Raw genomic sequence first — 22,141 nt, 5'->3', positions numbered from 1 at the left:
AATCGGTTCATAAATAAAAAAGTTATGTCAATTTAAAGAATCACGGCGCCTCGCGCCTGAGCGTCCGTGGCCTATATAAAGCGCGAAAAGTCACTATTCCACGCGAACGAAGTCGCGGGCACAGCTAGTAGATAAAATATGTATTAAAGAAATTGAAATCCAGTCTCGTTTACATGTCATATGGATAAGTTTCAAAACTTTGCAAGTTGCATGGACGTTTATCATACTTGTTGCTCCGATTCAGTATCCTCAAACTTTGACAAGAAAGGAAATAAGCTGTGTCGTTCCAAAGTTGCAGTGAAATACTATTCGATACTTGTTATGTTCGCGAGGTTTTGTTTTGATTTGTAACATACTTTACTCAACGTGGAAAATGAAAAGTTGTACGGTAACCATTTTATTTTAACGTACGAGTAGTTTTGCTTTAGTTTATTTGACTGACTGACAGTTCAACGGGTTGCGAAGCTAAAGTGGCAATAGGCTTGGCCTATGAGTTTTTCAAACTATGTAGTTTGGAAAACCCATAGGTACAGGTACGTGGGTACGAGGACCGTGTTTGGTGGCGCGCTCTTGGAAAGGCCTATGTCCAGCAGTGGACGCTTACAGGCTGATGGATGGATGGATGGATGGACAGGTACGTTGGGTTCCCAAGGTACTAAAAAGTGACCTCGTATCTGAAAGTGCAGTGTTGGAAGACCTCCGCTAAGTGGATAGACGACATCGAGTGAGTCGCAAGAAGCCGCTGGATCCAGGCAGCGTGGGATTGTGGTGGGCGGAAGTCCTTACAAGAGGCCTATGTCCAACATTGGAAGTCTAATGGTTGACGCTGATGACGATGATGATCTAACTGACATATTGACGTAAAGTTCAAGCCGTTGTCTCATATCATGATAAAAGATTTAAGTTAATTATTCATTCAAAAGTAATAAAACCCTACAACTTTGAACAGTTCAAAACATCAAGGCAAATTTACTGAAGACGATGAAGAAATATGGGAGGAGGCATACGGAATACGTAATGCGTCGGCCGGTCGTATCTGTTTACAAGTAAACAGTTATGATGGCAGTAACGTGTTCAGGATTATGATTTGTTTTTGTGGTTTCGTTTTTTACATCAGTAAAACCGTTCAACACTCGGATATTTCTTCCGACATTTTGCACGATTAATCGAAAACTATTATGCATAAAAATAAATAAAAATCTGTTTTAGAATGTACAAGTAAAGCCCTTTTATATGGTGAAAATTGAAAATACTAATTATTTGTTCATGAACACATTTTAATTTTCTTTTTGTGATGAAACCACAAATTCACGGTTTTCGAATTTTTTTCCTTTGCTGGTGCTATAAGAGCTACCTGCCAGGTTTGCTTGACAGTCATGACAGATGGACAGACGGCCGGACAGACAAACATACAGCAAAGTGTCCTATAAGGGTTCCATTTTCCGTTTAAGGTAATGAACCCTAAAAACTCTTAACCATTGTATGAATAATCGAAAAGAGTCACGACCCTCAGCAATGAGGATGATACGATGCAGAGAGAGACTAAGCAGTACCTACCTATTAATTTCAATCTAAAATTCTGTATGCGACTCGTGGAGCGAAAATAGGCGTGAAGTTGAAATTTGAAGAAAGAAATGTGGGAACGTAAGAGGATTTTTTATCGAGAAAGTTAATATGGTAATAATGGGGCCCGTTGTATGTGAATAGATTTATTGGCGGAATGTTTTTCAGCGGTCGTATTATGGGGGTTTCTTCCTGGAATCAATATTCCGGGCCAGTGGTAACCATATCCATTAGGAATACATTTTTGTAGATTTAAAAGAGCATTTACAGATTAGAAAGCTAAAGTGGCAATAATCAGGCTATATAGTTTAAAAACCCAAAAGACTTTGGGGTCCGAAGGTGCTTGAATAATAACCTCGCACCTCAGGCCACCCCACTAGGTGGACAGACGATATATTATACGTATTATTATAATATGTATTATTATAAAACAGAGCAGATTCAGACAACGCAAGTCCGTGGAAGTCCGTACATCCCTGAGAAACTTAAATCCAGCAGTGTACGTCTATATATCTAATCTTATAAGGACGACGGACTTGGAGTAGCTAAACACCGCAAGCCATCTGCCCATGCGTACCCAAAATTTGAGCCAATCATACTATCTCCTCACTCCTCTTTACAAATATGAAAAATTAATTTTCTCTCCTGTCAAAGTCCGTTGGCTCACTAACGCTTTTCTATAGAAACTAGTTATTATTGACTCGCATGTAAGTACCTACCTCGCGTCAAAGTACCTACTTTGACGTCATGCAAAATAAAAAGACGTAGTAAAAAAAAATAGGCACGATTAGTTTTCACACTATTTAACAACATATTATGGCATCTAATCATTCCAAGTCCGTGGTTAGAACGAATAGATAAAACTTTAATCGCAAAAAAAAATTGAAAAATGAAATTTCTCGAACCCTCCATTTATTGTGATCAGTTCTGGGGTTTTTGGGTAATAGCCACTTATTACCGGTCGGTGATAATGCAAACGGGCGCTGCCTACGCATCAGCTGCTCATGTATTATGCAAGCCATTCACGAAGGCCTAAGCACGTCAGTTTGATAGATTTTACCTACCCTGTATAAGATTGGGCGCAAACATGCCGGTGTGAAAAGATCAGCCAGGTTGAGCAACACTGAATTATGCATCTCTGTAATACAAAAGTATCTATAAATGTTACTAGCTGATCCGCCCCGGCTTCGCTCGAGTGGGATTTTTGAAACTCGATTAGGCGGTGGTTTTCGAAAATTCTGAAACCGTATTTCTTTGTTTTTAACCTAAAGCCCAAATAACTTCATCGAGGTAAGCAAACCGACACTTTTATACAGACTTTAATCTTCTTTAGAGTTAGAATTTCCAGAAATAATTGTGTAATATAGATAATAGATATAAACTTAGACTTATTCTAATGCGCAAGCTTGACTATGAGACTTTTTTCAGACATACCAAGCAGATTTTACTTTGCGAAACAAGATAGGTTTTTACGTGTTTTGGATGTAGCGAAATGTAATTAAGCCAGTTGGATACGAATGTACTTAGCCTAATTGGTTAGCAGTTGTTGCTTGTGCGCTCTTTTTTACTCTGTTTTTCCTTTCATTAAAAACCAAATTTGTTTTTAATTTGAGTATGTGCTAAAATTATGCATCTGAAAATTCCGAGTGTGCAAACGTAACTGTGCAATTAAAACGGGGCACGGTTTAAACACTTTTGGTGGAAATATGTTATTAGTTTTTCACTACTTATTTAAGTTTAATCAACACCAGTTTCAATCCACTGATGGACTTTTTGCCTAGATATATACATAAAGCTAGATTATTTCATTTATAACATGATTGATAAATGAAGACAGACTGTATCGAAAGCAACGGACTTGTGCAGTGTCCGCAGTATAGCGTGAAGTTTTTTTTCGTAGTTTTTTTTAAAGTTATCTTAGCAGTAATCATCAGTACTATCACCTGTACTCGTTTTTGCTAGCGTTCTTCTTACAGCCTGTATATAGATTATTCTTAAAAATGTTAAAATCACTGTTAAAAATGATATATGAAATGATAATACATGTATGTCCCACTTGCTGCTCGGAATGACCCAATTGGTGCAGTGGTTAAATTTCTAAAGGGGAATTTCCTCACAATTCGTGCCACCTCAAAAACTCTCCCCGCAGACAAATTATAAATATTAACAGATTCTTTGTTTTAGTGACTGTACTAAAAGTTAGGTCTCACAAACTTTATTTTGTAACTGCATAATGAGTGTGGGCTGTCATTCGAGTTGGTATAATTAGCTCAACTTCAGAGTTGAGACGAAACTTCATTGAAAGGGACTTTATTAATGAAAAGTTTCGAACTTTTCAAGATGATTGTCCCACTTGTATCCGGAAAATTGTTCTTTGACAGCCCTAATTAGCTTATTTAACCTACTTTTATGGAGTTTTGTCAGTATTAAATACCAGGCCAGTATTATATTGTGTGCGTACTTGTTTTTTTTTTTAAAGAATATTAGCCATTTTTAATCATGACTAACATTCTCCTTTCCCCCCAACTAAGCGTAAAGCTTGTGCTAGGAGTGGATACGACAATAGTGCATCGGTTGGGGTTTGAACCGCCGACCTTTCGGAATTCAGTCCACTCCTATAACCGTTGAGCTATTGAGGCTCTAAATATACCACAACTTTAACTCTCTGTTTCTTCCTTTTTCCTATTATCTTAGGGTATTCCTCATTATTGAAAGTCGCAATCCATTTTCTTTAATCACAAAGTAGCAGCAGTTTTCATGCGATAATAATGCTGTGGGTTCATAGATATTCCCGCTTACAACTTGACTAAGAGAATGAGATAACGACTGTAACAGATTATTTACAGTTATTATCAGATGTTTGTGATAGTAACTGTAAACTTCCTATCCTATACTACCAACACTGCTTCGACCAGATGCGTTTTTGTATCAATACCGGCCGCGCTGCACAAAACATCGCGTGGTGGCCATGCTTGGTGGGGAATGGGGACCCACCTATTTACTATACCGTATAGCAATTAGTAGCCAAGTAACTACAATATCTATGTATTTTATGAAAACATTTTAGATAATACTAGCTGAATCCCCCGACTTCATCCGCAATTTTTTTTTTCCTCAGAATGCGAATTGTCTGTGCCAAATTTCGTCAAGATTGATCTGGACAGTCAAATAGATTACTTTGATATGTATAATATTAGGATATATTTTATACCCTGAGAGACGATTTTATACAGTAGTGTTTTTATTTGAAGCAATACATAGTAAAAGGTTTCAAGATAGCATTTTACGATATCTATTGAATACCAAATAACCTTATCGCAAGGGTTAAAAAAATACATACATTTTATAGAAGGGCATTTTTACGACAAAACAGCATAGGGTGGGGCTCTTTATAAGATTGAAAAGGTTTTCAGCAAAAGCATTGAGTCATAGGGAATTTAAGGATCAATACCCTTTAAAATGTATGCAAATAACCAGAGACCGCAAACGGCTGAACCACGGTTACAGTACGACAAGTTGAATAATTTTAAACTAAATAATTTATTTAAGTATAAAATTTTAAACACAACAAAAATATTAAGGCTATTTCGTATACGAACATAATATACATACAACCATTACATATAATTTAACACTTACCTGAGTGCAAATTTGACAATAGTTACATACTTACATAAAACATGATTTTATTTACGAGAAAAATGAGATCAATCATCAGCTTGTTTGCGTCCACAGCTGGACATAGGCCTTCCCGAGAGCGTCCAACCACACACAGGGCTCCACCTTCTTCATCCACCCACTTCCCGCTACCTTCTTAAGATCATCAGTCCAGCGAGTTGGAGACAAAAGATTTGTAAACAAGTCAAAATATCATCATTTTTCTTAAACTGCATCGTTTCTTCATTCTTAACAGCACGTCTAAAAATCTGTTGTGAGGTGATAGTTACATAATATTATGTAATGTGAAAAGTAGGATCAAAATTAGGTTTTTGAGAAAAAATAAATAATTTTAAACCACCACATAAACTTTGTTCTTGCCCTAAACGCATATATAACGCAAATGACGTAAATACTTGATCGATTTTGCAATAATAGTGAAGTCCTAAGACAAATTGTCGCAGTGTAAACGTCGTTTTTGTGTAATAAATTATACATTTGATTCTAAGCACCAAAGCAGTGAAATCGGGAAGGATTCAGATCGGAATATCTTCTGCCGAGGTCTCACAATTTAATACTATTTGAAATGAAAGTCTGATCGATCTCGGAAAATGCCTACCTTATGCCTGAGCCACCTACTTAGTTATTCATTAAAATCATGTAGATTTGAATACATAGGGACTACTTTAGCTTTAGTTATTGGTGTTGGTTGCTTGGTGGCGGGGGGGGGACACATATAATAATATATAAAATCAATATTAAAAAAACTGAACCTACGTGGACATAATTGTAGGCATCACAACCCATATTATAAATGCGATCGTGTTTGTTTCTTGGTTTGTTCTTTAATCATGTTGCAACGGAACAAACGGATCGAGGTGATTTTTGGATGGTTATAGTTAAAAACCAGGAGAGTGACATAGGTTTCTTTCTATCCCGAGAAAACAAACGGTTGCCATTAGCTTGCCATTTTTCTCGCCTTTGTCTTTCAATCACGATGCTACAGATCAACGGATTGGCGTGATTTTTGCAATGATATAAATAAAGGATATTTTTGTCTGGTGGGAGGCTTCGGCCGTGGCTAGTTACCACCCTACTGGCAAAGCCAAAGTGTCTGGGTTTGATATGAACTGCCATACCCCTTCCAGGTTAGCCCGCTTCCATCTTAGACTTCGTCATCACTTACCCACCAGGTGAGATTGCAGTAAAGGGCTAAGTTAAGGGTTAACTTGTATCTGAATAATTTTTTTAAAAAAGCCTGGATAGTGACATAAACTACTTTTTATCCGCAAAACAAAGAGTTTGAGAAAACCTAAACAAAATTGCGGATGTCATCGTCAAGTAAATAATAATTACGGTCATGTGAGGTCATTGTGAAATGTAACAGAATATAAATTCGTATTTTATTCCTCCTATAATCTCGACAATGCCCGCTGCTAATATAAAGAGAAGTATAACAAACGTCGTATCTCATAAACGCGAGACGGGCGGGGATTTCCCCGAGGATATACAAGGTCGTGTCTTCTGCACCTCTTTACTAATCAAACTTTGATAATATTTCAAGTTGTATTAGCGTGACTTTGAAAGATATAACTTCTATGCTGTATTTATTTATTATGTTCAAACAGGTTTTATTAACTCACTAGAGGATGCCCGCGACTTCGTCCGCGTGGATTTAGGTTTTTGAAGATCCCGTGGGAACTGTTTGGTTTTCCGGGATAAAAAGTTGTCTATATCAATAACATGGACGCAAGCTTACTCCGCAACTTTCATACAAATCGGTTGAACGGATGGGTCTTTAGGAATCCCGTGGAAACTCTTTGATTTTCCGGGATAAAAAGTAGCCTATGTCCGTCTCCGGGATATAAGCTAACTCTGTACCAAACGTCAGAATCGGTTAAACTGTTGGGCCGTCAAAAGGTAGCAGACAGACAGACGGACACACTTTCGCATTTATAATATTAGTATGGATAGTGTCTATTTTTATGAAAGTGCTAATTTTAATCTCAAAAGCTACGGAGCTGCGGTATGAATTTCATTCGAGTTTCACCAATATCCTGAGTCCTTCCGAGGTCATACCTACAAAAATCAAAACAAAAAGAAGTATAAAATCTTAAAAGTAGCCAAAGTGCCTATCTACCTGTCTGCCCTGAAATGGATACTTTGTACCCCGTGAAATGAAGGAGTTTTGAAAAACGTTCTACAATAAATAAGTAAATCATTGCCTATAAAATACTTACCTATACCTATTATGAATTTTCAACTACATAAGTAAGTAGCATCCACGTTTGTGAAAAATGCACATATGCGATGTTGGATCAAGTAAACTATTGTATAGGTATATCAAAACCTTTTAAAATCAAACTCGAACAATATAAAAAAATCATATTATGAATATTCTATAATGCCGACAATCCTTGCTGATACCTATACATGAAGCGTTTTACATCACATCTCATATGCACGAGATGAACGGGGATTTCCCTGGGGGCATACAGGGTCGTATCGTTCTTTTGTACGAATCCGACTTTTTATAAGTACTCATACCTACCTATTGTTGCTAGAACATAAATCAGCAATTTTAAAAAAAAAAATATTAGTTATGCTAATCATGACTCACACTCCCCTTTCCCCTCCAATTAAGCGTAAACTTTGTACCAGGAGTGGGTACGACAATAGTGCAACGGGTAGGGTTTGAACCGCCGACCTTTGGGAATGCAGTCCGCTCCTCAACCGTTGAGCTATCGAAGCTCTACAGATAAGTACTGAAAATGCGTGTATATCAGCGGGAGCAGTGCAGAATTGATTCGATCTAATCAACTCTGAGCCTCGATAGCTCAACGGTTAATGGAGCGGACTGAAATCCGAAAGGTCGCTGGGTCAACCCCACCCGTTGTAAATACTCCTAACAAAAGCATTACGCTTAGTTGGAGGGGAAAGGGGAATATTAGCCACTAGGATAAACTTTGCTAATATTCTTATTAAAAAACTGGTGATATCATCACAGATAGGCACAAGCTTGCTCTCTTAAGCCTTTTTACGATGCGCCCAATCGTACTTCACTCATAACTTCACTCGTACTTTTCATAGGCACTGAAAAATACCCCACTTACAGTTCTGGCGGCGGCGGTTCTACGGTCGTTGATGATCTAAAGAAACCACAAACACCAATATTTTTTGTCGGTGAAATTTTTCCCAAACAAATACGCTCAGACTGTCAAACATGATACGGTAATTTAGTATCAAACTTATTAGGGCGACGTACATTTTTAACCCCCGACCCAAAAAGAGGGGTGTTATAAGTCTGACGTGTGTATCTGTGTATCTGTCTGTGGCATCGTAGCGCCTAAACTAATGAACCGATTTTGATTAAGTTTTTTTGTTTGAAAGGTGGCTTGATCGAGAGTGTTCTTAGCTATCATCCAAGAAAATCAGTTCAGCCGTTTGAAAGTTATCAGCTTTTTTCTAGTTACTGTAACCTTCACTTGTCGGGGGTGTTATAAATTTTTAATTTACACTTGTTATTAGTGTGGACTGTGGACGCCACTTCGCTGAACTAAATAAGACATTTCTCGTCCCCATCAATCTTCCGGTATAATTTACTAAAGTGACACAATTCCTACGTTGTGGATATCGCGTGCAAGTCGCTGATATGGTGAAATTATGCAAGCCGTGGCACAATAATTATTATTATTATGGTGTTGCTACGTTGACGTTATTGTAGATGATTTAGATCTGGAGAGCCAAAGCTTGCGACTCTATTTCCTGTTTGTAAATAGACTAATTATCTTGTAGTAACGTTTGAATGCGGTGTTTTTTTTTCTCTATCGTCTGGCTTTACAAAGATTAGCCAATGTCAAGTTTGTAGTTGTTTGTAACAAGTTAGTTAAACTATACAAGTATGGACCCCGTCTGTGCCGGCGCTCACCGACATACGCACAGCACCCCCTTAGAGCGCTTTCCAGTCAGTTTTTACAAAAAAAAGACACTCCAAAAAGGCAGAGAACGCCCGCCAGCTAACACCAACACAGACGAAGTCCGAATGCGGTTTTGTATATTTTGCACAAAAAAAATGAGTAGTATCTGTCATTTTGTAATAAGGCTGGGCGCACACTGGCTACTTTCGCTTGAGCGATCCCAAGTAGGAATATGTCTCTTTCGACGTGTTTATCTATGTCCACGCAAAAATACGTTAACTACAATTGCTGCGTTGCAATCAACACACTAACGTACCAACAAACACACGCAAACTTTCGCATTTATTATATGGGTAGTGATTAATCAATTAGTCCAGGTTGTTAGACCATAAATAAATCCGATAAAGACTAATGGTCGTTATTAGATTAATACGTAAAATGAAAAGAGTAATTAAATAAAACAAATCAGTTAGAAAGTAGATAATTTGATATCTTTTTTAATCTTTCAATATTTATATTGAATCAATCGACTTATCATAGTTGCCTTATGTTGATTTAACTATGTAATTAAATAGAGATTTTACTAGGTTGTTAGTTTTAATTAAGTAGATCTAATATGCAATTTAAAAGGAGTGATTACTATAGAATCGAGCTTATTCAAGCACTTGTTTTTATTCCTTAGACGATGGTTACGATTAGATACGGGAATATTTATATGTAAAAAAATTATTCTTTGTCTACGCAAACGTGCATTGTTCATCCGATTGAGTTGAAATTTTGTACAGTTGCTGTTGGGACTTGGGGGGAAGACATAGTACCATCAACGTACAATAGTTCACATTTAAGTTGCATCAAAACGCGTGCTAGATATTATAGTACGGTATAAAAAGTTTGTAAAAAAGTAACTGGAAAAAATGCCTGAAAAAGAGCACAACTATTTGGCCAGCTATGACAATTGGATGTAAAGAACCTTCAATCCATCGCTGAAAACCCTTCAATCCTGAAACGAAAAATTCATCGTGGAGCCAAAAGCTAGCAAGTGCTCTCAGACATTTTGCCGTGGAATTGGCACAATTGCAACTTTAGAGTCTACTAGAGAAAAAACTGGAAAATGAATAAAGTTCTGCGCTAGAAGTAAAAATTACACTTTACGTTAGTACTATATCACTCCCTGCTTTTATTGTCTCACACACTTACGTAAGCAAATTTTCAGTCAGTAGGTACTTAGAAAAACATACCTATGTGTCTTTGAAGCACTCTTAGATGTGCCATAGTTTTGGCAATTTCTTTGGCTAATGCAATTTGTTTTCAGCAAAATGAACCTTGCGTCAAACATGCACTGACTGCTTAAGAGGGCTCTCTCCGTCACTCGTTTCATACAATCGTAGTTCCAATTTCATTTGAATATTAAGCAACCATAGTCCATGAAATTTTGCAGACATATTCTAAAAACTAATATCTATGTCTGTGGTTTTCCAGATATCTGTTAAAATATTCGGTTTCAATGTTACGCGGTCTTAAAAGTTTTCATACAAATTTTGAGACCCTGTAATTTTAAAACTACATATTTTTAGAAAAATATAAAACACCACAGACACAGATATTAGTTTCTAAAATATGTCTGCAAAATTTCATGGACTTTGGTTGCTTAATATTCAAATGAAATTGGAACTACGATTGTATGAAACGAGTGACGGAGAGAGCCCTGTTAAAGTTATGCTATAGGTACCACTTTACTGAGATGGCTCGCAGCGCGGGTTGCGAGAGGGTGCCAATAGATGTAAAAATCAAGGAATTTCAACATCGCTGTCACCCTTCTGGGCTCCTGCCCCCTACTACTATTAGATTATAGATATTACTACTGATTAGTCGTTAGACAAAGCTTTTATTGTTGCTGAGTAGCTTTATCAAAATAGGTAAATATGCTTGCAATTGATTATAAATTGATACATGCACTTCTCTCTGAATTTCGATCCTATCCATGAATACGGGTATAATATACATAATAACTAGTAATTGATAATTTTCAAGCAGGAACCAATATCGCTTATAGTTCAAAGAGCATCCTAGTGTATCAAAAGCTTTGCTGGAGTCAATTACATCTTGTAACGCTTAGCTTGAATGCAGTAGATGTTGCGTTCCACTTACTAGGACTGAGGAGGAATTATATGCATCTTTAATAGCAACTACTTTCAGAAGTCTAGCACTTTAATACAATATGTACATGTAACTTAATAAGTAGATTTCTACCTCCATGTACATCACTGGTATATACGAGCACATATTACTATAATAATATCTAAGTTTATTTTAATACTGTGAATCTTCACATCTACAGAACACACACAGTACGGTCGGATCTTCTCATATCATTCCACAATGATACAACTTCATATTACCTATTATATCGACCCGAAGACATTAACAAAAGTAAAAGCTCGTTCACACAGGCTGCGTAAGCGTTGCGTAGGCGTAGACGTAGCGCGTACCGTTGCGTTGTAATGTATGGAACTGTATGAAACATGGCTTACCACTTGCGTGGCGTGAACGTTCACGTAGACGTAATGCGTGCACTTACGTCTATGGGTCCACGCGCGTCACTACGCACGTGTCATGTGTATGCGTATACGCAATTGGTGTGAATCGGCCATAAACGTATACCTTGTAAAGACACTTTAACTATTGTGTCCTCACTGTACACTACAGAAAAGATACCTACAGTTTACATACCGCACAGAGTTGACTTTTTGGACTATTTTTGTGAGGTTTCTGTATCCTGCATAGAATCATTAATTAGCTCCATAGTGAGATTTTAAATCTGTAGTCTCGATTCTGACAGAAATTGAGCCATTTTCCTTTGGGTTATCGAAGCTATATTACTTTTCGTCGGCTTGGATTTGCAGTTGAGGATAATAACGCTTTTAAACAATTTGGTGTGACGACGAATGGTCCGCCTGATAATAGCTCTATTAACATAATATTTAAGCGGCTATTTCATCGGAACTTTGAATGACTATTGCGAGCTTTGTTAGGATTATGCTAATATTATTATAGAACTTTGACTTTATTCAGCTACATCGTTCTATTTATTTTCAACTTTTAACTAATTTGCATATTTTTATTAATCCTTAACAAAAATATAAATCGAACGCTAAAATGTTATCATTAAGTTATTTTCGCAGAGCTTTACATTATGACGACCTAACTACGTAATCTAACCAGACTAACAAACTGCATGGAAGTGTGACAGCAAAATCTCTTCTTCACATCTCTTTCTTAGTATATCTTAACTAACTAATTTTATATCATGTATGTTAGTTTCATCCCAATTTCTTGAAGTCACGAGAGGCGATGAAGTGATATCATATATGATGACGTTGTGCTTGCCCCACGACCTAGTGATATAATATAGCCTGCAAGGCTAGTTTGCTGCTCAAGTGATTTTATGTCGTTTTAAATACAGAATGTATGCCATACTCACGTATTTAATTGATGTAGCCCGACTAGTTTCGAACCCATCTGGGATTCCTTTTCATAGGGACTCGGCTCGCTGTGCGTCGCGGTTTAGTCTGCGAGACCACCTCAGGCACCACATCGGTCCGTAAAGAGCCGCAGCTGGGAGGCTCGCAGTCTCAACCGCAAAGCGAGCCGAGTCCCTGTGAAAAAGGACCCCGGAAAGGTTCGAGCTTACATCCACTAAATACGTGACTATACGTAATTAATAAAATAAAACACGTTTGCTCAGTAATTGGTACGATTCTCTTCATTTTTCTTATTGGACATTATATTATTTTATTTTTATTATATTTCATTGTAATTGTAACTTACTTTGACTTTAAATGTGTAAAATATTGCATGCCGTAAGGCTAAATTTGGCTGTACTTATTATAAGCTTAGATTAAGACCAATGTATATACCCAAATTTGCAATAAATTGATTGATTGATTGATTGATTGATAGCAATTACAACAGACTATAGCCGTTACATTCACTACTTCATGAGGAAATCACTCACGATAGTTTAAACATTAAAATACATGTCGTTTCAATGTTTATGTTTTACTTATAAAGATTTTGGTAATTGATAAATATGTAACAACGTAAAAATTACATTTGCTATATAAGATTAGCAAAACACCTATTAGCACTTATCCTCTTTATTGAAAGGTACAGAAAATGGCGCCAAATGGATTCCGATGACATATTTTACCAACCAAAGACTATTATAAGTGAAAACCGTATCGCTAAATAAACAAGCTCTTCCGAGGATATACCGAGTCTAGCCGACATTCGGAAATTAATGGCATTTCCTGCAGCATCGTGTTGCTCCACCGATAGCCAGGGGATGCACGTTACGTCTAAACTGTTATTCGATTCTACAAATTACCTTGAATGTTAGCTGTTGGGTAATATACTCCACAAGCAGATTTCAATTCTGATAGAATCCCAAACGTTTCTGGAATATTTTAAAGTACTTACTGAGATTAAAACAGAGAACGAGATGACGGTCGTTGGACGATAACTGTAAAACGGTGGCGATCACAATAGATGCGCATCGGTCCACGTCATACAGGGTCTGAAGTACCCTACGTAGCCGCCAAACCAGCAAGAAGAAGAGATTAAAATAGTTATGACTAAGACTAGTTCCAATAAATGGAACCATACAGCTTTAGAAAGTACTTACTTACATCTTTTTCGACCACCTTTAAACCGCCATTGCGTTATTCTGATGCTGCAGGGGATCTGACCATGGGATGGGATTTGGAAACTGTTAGTTATAAATTGATATTGAAGGTATACCAAGTAAAGACATTATCGTTGACCTCGAGGACCCGACTCTTCAACCCTGATGCTGTGAGGAATTGCATTCCTAAATCCTGGTGATCCCTCGGGATTTTTAAAGGATCATCCGGTCAAATATTGCATCCGGGCGATGGGTCATTACGCATAGCTGATTTTTTTTCACGGGATCAGCTAGTATAGAATACGAAAACTTGGCCGATCAGTCAAAAATTTATTTATTTAACCGACTTTAAAAAAGTAGGTTCGCAATTCAACCAATAATACACACTTACTTACCTTTATTTGTTTTTATTTGAATACAAGTGAGCTCTTTACTGTAATCTCACCTGGTGGTAAGTGATGATGCAGTCTAAGATAGAAACGGACTAACCTGGAAGGGCTATGATAGTTTTTAATAAGCCCATAATACATACTCCTTAGGTTTCTACACGGCATTGTACCGGAACGCGTAATGGCTTGGTGGCACGGCTTTGCCGGTAGGGTGTTAACTAGCCCCGGCCGAAGCCTCGCGCCATTCCAGACCAGAAATTTTAGAAATAATAAAATTCCAAACCCCTGTCGAGAATTCAACCCGGGACCTCCCACTAATAAAACACCTAAGCATACTTAAGAGTATTTATTTTTATCTAGAACTATGCTACTACTAATTTATTTTTGATACTATAGCCAAGAGAAAACGTTTTAAAACAAAGTAAGAAAAATTATTATACTCGTACTCACTAAAATGTTCGATCTAAAACAAGAGAGTTCGCTGTTTCTAAAATAAATTGTACAGAACAAGTAATTGACTTGACATAATGGATTCTCCCGATGAAAAAGCAACAACGATTTTCCATTAAGAAGATCGTCCAGTATATAAATTAAAATGATCACAGTTTCACGGCGTTTCCGAGCTATATTTTCGTTTTATCCGTGCCCGGGTAACAGGATAGCGAAGCGCAGATAACCGGACAGTAAGGAGCGGATATCCGGAGCCACCGGACGCCTTACTTATCCGGATCGCTTGTTTTTCTATTGCACTGAGCTCGGATGCTTAAATTTTCATGATGAAATTCGAAGTGTCGCCCGTGATAAATATAACGAAAACTCTGCTTACGGCATTTTCAAATCAAATCAATTCAAATATATTTTCAATATTTTTGGGTTAATTGGATTTGCATATCCAGTTGAATATAAAGCTAGATTTTATGAGATTTGAGTCGAAATTCAGTTTTGACACAGTATAGCTTGTATAAATATAAACATATCTATAGACTGATTGATCCGAGCAGACTCTCATTTGTTTAACTTAGACACCCTCAAAGCTGGTGACTGACCTGATAATTTGAATGCAATGTAACATATTGTTACATTGTAAGCATTCGTATGTTTAGTACAGTGAACCAAGCCTTTAACAATAAGACTTAGGAGCTTATGGCCACGACTTCGTCCGCGTGGACTACACAAATTCAAACACCTATTACAACAACTTAGTAGTTGAATTTTCAAAAATCCTGTCTGCATGCCATCCAGTAGTTTGAGCTGTGCGTTGATAGATCAGTCAGTCGGTCAGTCAGTCACCTTTTCCTTTTATATATTTAGATAATATATAAAAGCCTTCCTGGCGCAGTGGTCTTACTAGGGAGGTCCCGGGTTCGATTCCCGGCAGGGGTTTGGAATTTTATAATTTTAAAATTATTGTCTGTGTGGTGGGAAGCTTTGGCTGTGGCTAGTTACTACCCTACCGGTAAAGCTATGTCGCCAAGCGATTTAGCGTTCCAATACGATGCCTTGTAGAAACTAAAGGAGCATGTGTGTAATAAAAACTGCCATTCAGTTCCAGGTTAGCCCGCTTACATCTTAGACTGTATCATCACTTACCATCAGGTGAGATTGCAGTTAAGGGCTAACTTCTATCTGAATTTAAAAAATATTAAAGTAATTTTTCTTTCCAGTGCCGATGACTGCAGTGGTCGCAGTGGCTGGCGAGCCAGCGTACCTCCCCTGCGACATTGCCACCCAAGACGAGGACGACGCCGTCCTGTTGGTTTTATGGTATAGAGAAGATTTAGGCACGCCTATTTACAGGTAAGGAATTGCTTTTTTTCCATTCCATCAGCCTGTATGCGTCCAATGCTGGAAATAGGCCTTTCCTAGAGCGCGCCATCAAACACGGTCCTCCACCTTCCCGTCCCTTCTTCAGGTCATCGATCCAGCGGGCTGGAGGTCGTCCCACACTACCCTTAACGGTTTAAATTGCTTATACCTCCACAAAACACATTTCAGAATTCCTTAATAAAACAAGGAACTGTATATTTCAAGAGTGATTTTATCTCAATTATTCTGTAGAGTGTGACCTTAGCTTAACATTATTAATAAAGTCTCGCAGTGTGTTATTTCATACCACGCCTTTTTGCCACACGCGACATCTTCTCGTGATTTAATTTGTCACAAGTTCTTCGAGTGTTGTATATCGGAGAAAGGTGAGATGTCATTTATCTTGTTCCATCTAATTATCTTCCAAATTATGATAAGGCTTTTAAATTGTTTACAAAACAAAATGTTTATTTTTTTGTATTCTTATTTATCGTAGTGGATAATTTTCCTGAACAAACAGTTATTATAAACTAGACTGATATAATTTATCCAAAACAAATACCTATGAAAATGTTTTGTTCTTACCATATTTGAACAAGTAGGTAATAGCTTTAATAAATTCTATTTAACCCATAATAAATTCAAAATCGACAGACCCTCCGTCTTAAAGAGGTCTTTAGGACTAAATCAGTCTAATTGTGTTACTTGTAAGTCGCATTTTTTTGGTCACGTCGATCTTTTGGGTCGATGTACACAATATTATCATGATCTATTATAATATGAATGAGCCACGATAGCCTAGTAGTGGCTAAGCCATCTACAGTCGGAAGGTCGGAGGCTTGATCTCAGCCACGCACCCCTAACTTTTCAGAATTATGTGCGTTAAGCAATTCACTTACTTTAACGGTGAAGGAAAACATCGTAAGGAAATCTGCATGCCTGAGATATTTTTCTCCATATTTTTCTCAAAGGTGTGTGAAGTCTGCCAATCCGCACTTGGCCAGCGTAATTTGGAAACGCGACTCGTGCTCAGTAGTGAGTCAGCAATGGGGTGGTCAGGATGATGATATAACCTGTATGAAAATTATGCTTATCATACACTATAGTCAAGCTAAGCCAAAACGGTGACTATTTTTGGCTTAGGAAAAATTAGAATTTTGTTTAAAAAAAATGTAAGAGACTTAGGTACTTCATCAGCACACATATCCAATGTGACGCTTGATCATATTTTCATAATATACAATGAGCTTTCGAATTGGAAATTCAACAAAAGTTATAGGTACTTTTAGCTTGTATAACTAGCAGATATGAAACAACTTTGCCTATTAATAGTTCGGTGAAACAATTCAAATACCTACGTTCAATTCAAACTTGTTCTTGTCTCGTGGTTATCTCATTCTCTCGTCTGCCTCGTCTTCTAACAATAGTCCAAACTGTTCATTAATGAAATGTAATGAGGATGATCGATAAAGAGTAGAGAGTTACTGTCTGTAAGAACGAATGATTTTTCATGACAGGCAGATTTTTCCATTTTTTTCCATTCCATCAGCCTGTATGCGTCCACAGCTAGACATACGCCTTTCCAAGAGCACGCCACTAAACACAGTCCTCCGCCTTCCTCATCCACCCGCTCCCCGCCACCTTCTTCAGGTCATCGGTCCAGTGCGGAGGTCGTCATAGCCTTTGACTGCAATCTCACCTGTGATGGTGTAGTCAAGATGGAAGCGGGCTAACCTGGAAGGGGTATGGCAGTTTTTATTAAGCCCATATCCCTTTGCATTCTACACGGAACGCTGGACGGTACGGCTTTGCTGGTAGGATGGTAACTAGCCACGGTCAAGTATCATTTATTTTATGTAAGTACCTACTAGTCACTAGTTTGCAGGGCACATCTGGAAGAGTAAAGAAATTTTATTTAGAGCTCATAGAAAATTGAAACCGGTAAATTGCACATAATAGTGGTGAAAAGTTAAAATGATTAATAGTGTGTATTAAAACAGTGATTTTAAAATCTTACTTTGTAAATTCAATACAGGTTTATGATAGTGTTTTTACCTATACTTCAAGGAAATTTCTAAATAATTTTTAATATCAATAAAGGTCCATGGTCACAATAGTCAATTTTAATTGTGTTAAAAGGTCATCAGTGAGTTTTTTTTTATTGCTTATAGGCTTGGGTTTGATGATAATCATGCTTAATAAAGCAATTAGTTCTAGGTTGGAGCGCGTGCCTAGGAGATTAAGCTAGCTTTATTGCTAAAAATTAAGTAGCTCTATGTTCCCCTATTACAAATACTTTACTATTTATTGATTAATGACAAAGTTTTGGTGGCAGTGAACAGTTTTTTTTTTTTAAATTTAAAAGTAAAAAACATAAAATGAGCCACGCTACTTGGAACTTAAACGTTTATTTTTCATCGTATTCATTTTGTCAACAGCGTGGACGCAAGAGAAAAAGACTTCGGTGTAGCAGAAAGGTGGTCAGACGAAAGTGTATTTGCTTCGAGAGCCTACTTTTTACCTGACAAAAGACCAGCTGAACTTGGTGTGGACAGAGTCAGAGCATCTGATCAGGGAATATACAGATGTAGAGTGGATTTTAAGCAAGCTCAAACAAGAAATTCAAGAGTCAATTTAACAGTTATTGGTAAGTCTGATTTAGTTTTTCAATAATTGTTAAGAAAGTCCTATAATAATCATCATTTTTTGAAATCCTCCTTGAAAAACTTGCTAGAATATTTACAAAGTGGAATTAAATTCTTCTTCATCTTATTCCCAAAATTATTGTTATCTTCAGACAGCTAAATGATTGGTTAAATGATAAAAGAAGGAACAAGGCTTATTAAGCTAGCCAAAACTGATAGTCTCTTTTATTTATTTCCAATCTTACTAATTCAATAATGTTTTTTTGTGAAAAGGAAATTGCTCATTGTTAGCATCAAATAATGCAAAGAGTGTTAGAAATTTTTGAATTACATTATACAAAGATGTTGACATAAACTCACCGGAATATGAACATCACAATTTAAGCAAATCGTTATGAATGTAAAGATAACGTTTTTATAAAAAGCCACGATCTGGATCCAATTTATTTTAAAAATGGACGAATCCAAATTGAAGTAAAATACACACGAGCCGGCAACATGTTCGAGAAAATCAATAGGTATCGTAATTTCAGTTGAAATTGTTGTAACGTGTTCTTTTACTAACGTAATAGGGTTGAAAGTAGAAGAGAGTGGTTATTTGAAAACAATTTTATTGTTGGGGATGGTGTTGAGGCGGATGCGAAAATGAACATGATTGCGGTAAATCCGCTTTGCGAAAAAGTGCTGGCGATTCAGATTCTAGAGGCTATTGACAGGTTAAATCCTGACATTAATCCGGTGTTGTAGCGTGTAATGGGATAATAATTATGGCGCTGAGAACGGTCGTTCCTGCGGCTTCCGCAATCATGCAGTGGTCTACAAGCTTCCTAGTCTGTATCTAGTCTAGTATATTTTTCATAAGATTTACAGCACGTAACACGCTGTGGAAAGTTGTGGAACTAATTCGGTGGTGTTCTCACTAGACAGGGGTGATAAACAAATTCGTTTGTTAAAAGACGAATCTTACAGATGCTAGTCCATACTTGCTAGAGTTCTTATCAACTAAGTTTTCTGGTCTAAGTGTGTGCACTATGAAATAAAGATACTAGACGGATCGGACTGTTTGGCATGCTGTTTGCTATTATAGGTAGCTCCATCCGCTTAGAAAGGATTTTTGATAATTCAACCCCTAAGGGGCTAAAATAGAGATTTGAAATTGGTGTAAGTATCTAGTCCACCTGGGCGAAGTACAGATATTTGTAAGCTAGTTTTTTTTATAAAAATTGGTACTGGGTATGTTTTTTCACTCAAGCACATCATGATATGATTTATTTATTTATACAGGTTTCTATGAAATTGTTGCAGACATTATCAAGTACGAACACGTTTTAGTAAAATTTATAAAATTGGAATACTATTAGTTATTTGTTACAAATTTTTGAAACAAGAAATAAGGGAAATGGGGGTTTTACTGGTCAGAGAACTTTTTGATTACAAAATTTGATACTTTGGCTCTTTGCTTTGGCTATATTCAATGTTATTTCTAAAAGTCTTACTTAGAATCGAAACGAAATATTTTAAGACTTGGTATTATCTGTATAATATTATTTAGGCTAGCTATAAACTGTTTTGTTAAATAAACTCGTATTTATAGTCGTTGAGGCTATATTATTGAGAATTTGTTAAAATATTTTTCATTGACTCGTCAAATATTTGAAATTATTTTTCCATCCACTCCGAAAATAAGTACTTTGGTAACCTCATTTTTATCGAAATCCGGTCCACTTTCATCGAGAACACCGAAGGCATTTCAACTTTTCGATGTAACATTCTCAATAGCACACTCTTGAACCTTTTTTTAAAAGGAATACGTTTTAAATAACAGAAGCCAAGTGGAATATCAAGTCTTATCGTATTCATACATATGGAGCCCAAAAAGGCACTTTGAGATACTTTTATATGTATATTATAAAGAAGTGCACTCAGCCTTCTCGAATAAGATTTTGAGGTTTCTAGTAAGGTTGAGTACTTCGCAATTCAATCTGAAACTGAAATAATATTTTTGGATTGAATCGATTCAGTGGTATGTTCTTCTAAAACGGAATGGATACTTAGACGGTTGAAATCAGCTATAGTACGCGACAGATTGAGATGGCAATCGACGTATAAGACACAATCGACACACTGTGTGCGGGTGTTCGGGGCGTCCCCACCCCGGTTGCCATCTCAACCTGACGCGCACTTTAGTATACACACAAATAGATATCCATATACATACACTCCTCAGAGCTAATAAGGTTTTTGAGCAATTGAAATGGTCCGAAGAGTTTATATGGAGTAGTATGATTGAATTTCTTTTGATTGATTTTTACCTACTTTAATTAGACTGATTATAATATAATTAGATAGTCTAGTGACACTTTTAATTAAAATTTTAAGTAAAAGAAACGGAATAGATAAATTATTTTAAAATGACTGAGATTAAAGTATAACAAAATCTCACTGTATTGGTCTGATTTAAGTTTAACAAACTGAAAATTGTTTATAGCTTACAGATTGTTATTAATTAAATATTATATCAGTCGTCTGCGATACTACTAAAACAGGATAAATAAATAAAACATTTGAAATCAGCCAGACGTGTAGACATAAACTCTTCAGAGCTAATACAAAGAAAAGGAGTCTAAGAAGAACCTAGCACAAAATAAATTCGTGGACATGTTTTTATCTCAGTACAGTTTATCTTTCTTCCCATCGTTGGTCTTATGCCAAGCGGTTCCTTAGACTTGCTACCTAACAGGCGACACTTTTAGCTAGAATATTCTACGGAATTACCCTTGGCAAGCTATTTAAAACATTAAAAAAACTTAAATTTACTGCGAGTGCTTTTAGCTGCGCCTTAAGCTGGGCTCAGTCGCGCCGTTTGCTTTACCTTATCAAATATTTATGTTAATGTTAAGCTCTTTAAAGAAATTACACGGCCTTCTTGGCTGTCATACATCCTACTTGCTATATCGCACGCATGGTACTAAAAGGAACTTTTAAAACCAAAAATCGGTTTCAAGGTCTATTTTGTTTCAATGTGTACTATAGGTACCTACCCAGTAAAATCTTGAATATCTTCAAAACAATAACTTGAGAACTTAACTAAGCATTCCTTGAGCAAGCGTGCTCACCAAGACCTCATCGTATTCTTACATGAAAAAATTAATGTACAGAATGAATATGCGTCGCGAAAAAGTCTAGTTTCAAACATATCTGATAGTTATCATAATGCTCGTCACTGTTCTACGCTTCAACATGGATAGACTAGAAATCAGAGGATTTAGACTCCTTTCTATGAAACTACGTGCTTCAACTACCAAAATGTTAAATATTTTGGTGTCGTAGGTACCTAAAGTTGATCTCTAGTTTTACAGTGTGCGTAGTATGAGATTTTCTCACCAACGTAGATAGAATTCGATAGTTGAAACAGTTTAGCGTTAAATTGAAATAGATCTTAATGCGTAGTGTTAAAGCTCAAATTTGTCCATTCAGTTA

At 36.8% G+C, this 22,141-nt stretch overlaps 1 protein-coding gene across 1 annotated transcript in view; it reads left to right on the top strand.

Annotated features, from left to right (window-relative positions):
• LOC123874714 (hemicentin-2) overlaps window positions 1-22,141 on the top strand; it is a 329,775-nt gene that overhangs the window by 267,842 nt on the left and 39,792 nt on the right. The window contains exons 3-4 of the mRNA XM_045920196.1: window positions 15,875-16,007; window positions 18,455-18,663. Coding sequence (XP_045776152.1) covers window positions 15,875-16,007; window positions 18,455-18,663 — 342 coding nt within the window. The remainder of the gene's footprint in view (window positions 1-15,874; window positions 16,008-18,454; window positions 18,664-22,141) is intronic.

The sequence above is a fragment of the Maniola jurtina genome, chromosome 19 (assembly GCF_905333055.1).
Source record: "Maniola jurtina chromosome 19, ilManJurt1.1, whole genome shotgun sequence".
NCBI lineage: Eukaryota > Metazoa > Arthropoda > Insecta > Lepidoptera > Nymphalidae > Maniola > Maniola jurtina.
This window is presented reverse-complemented; position numbering and strand designations above follow the sequence as displayed.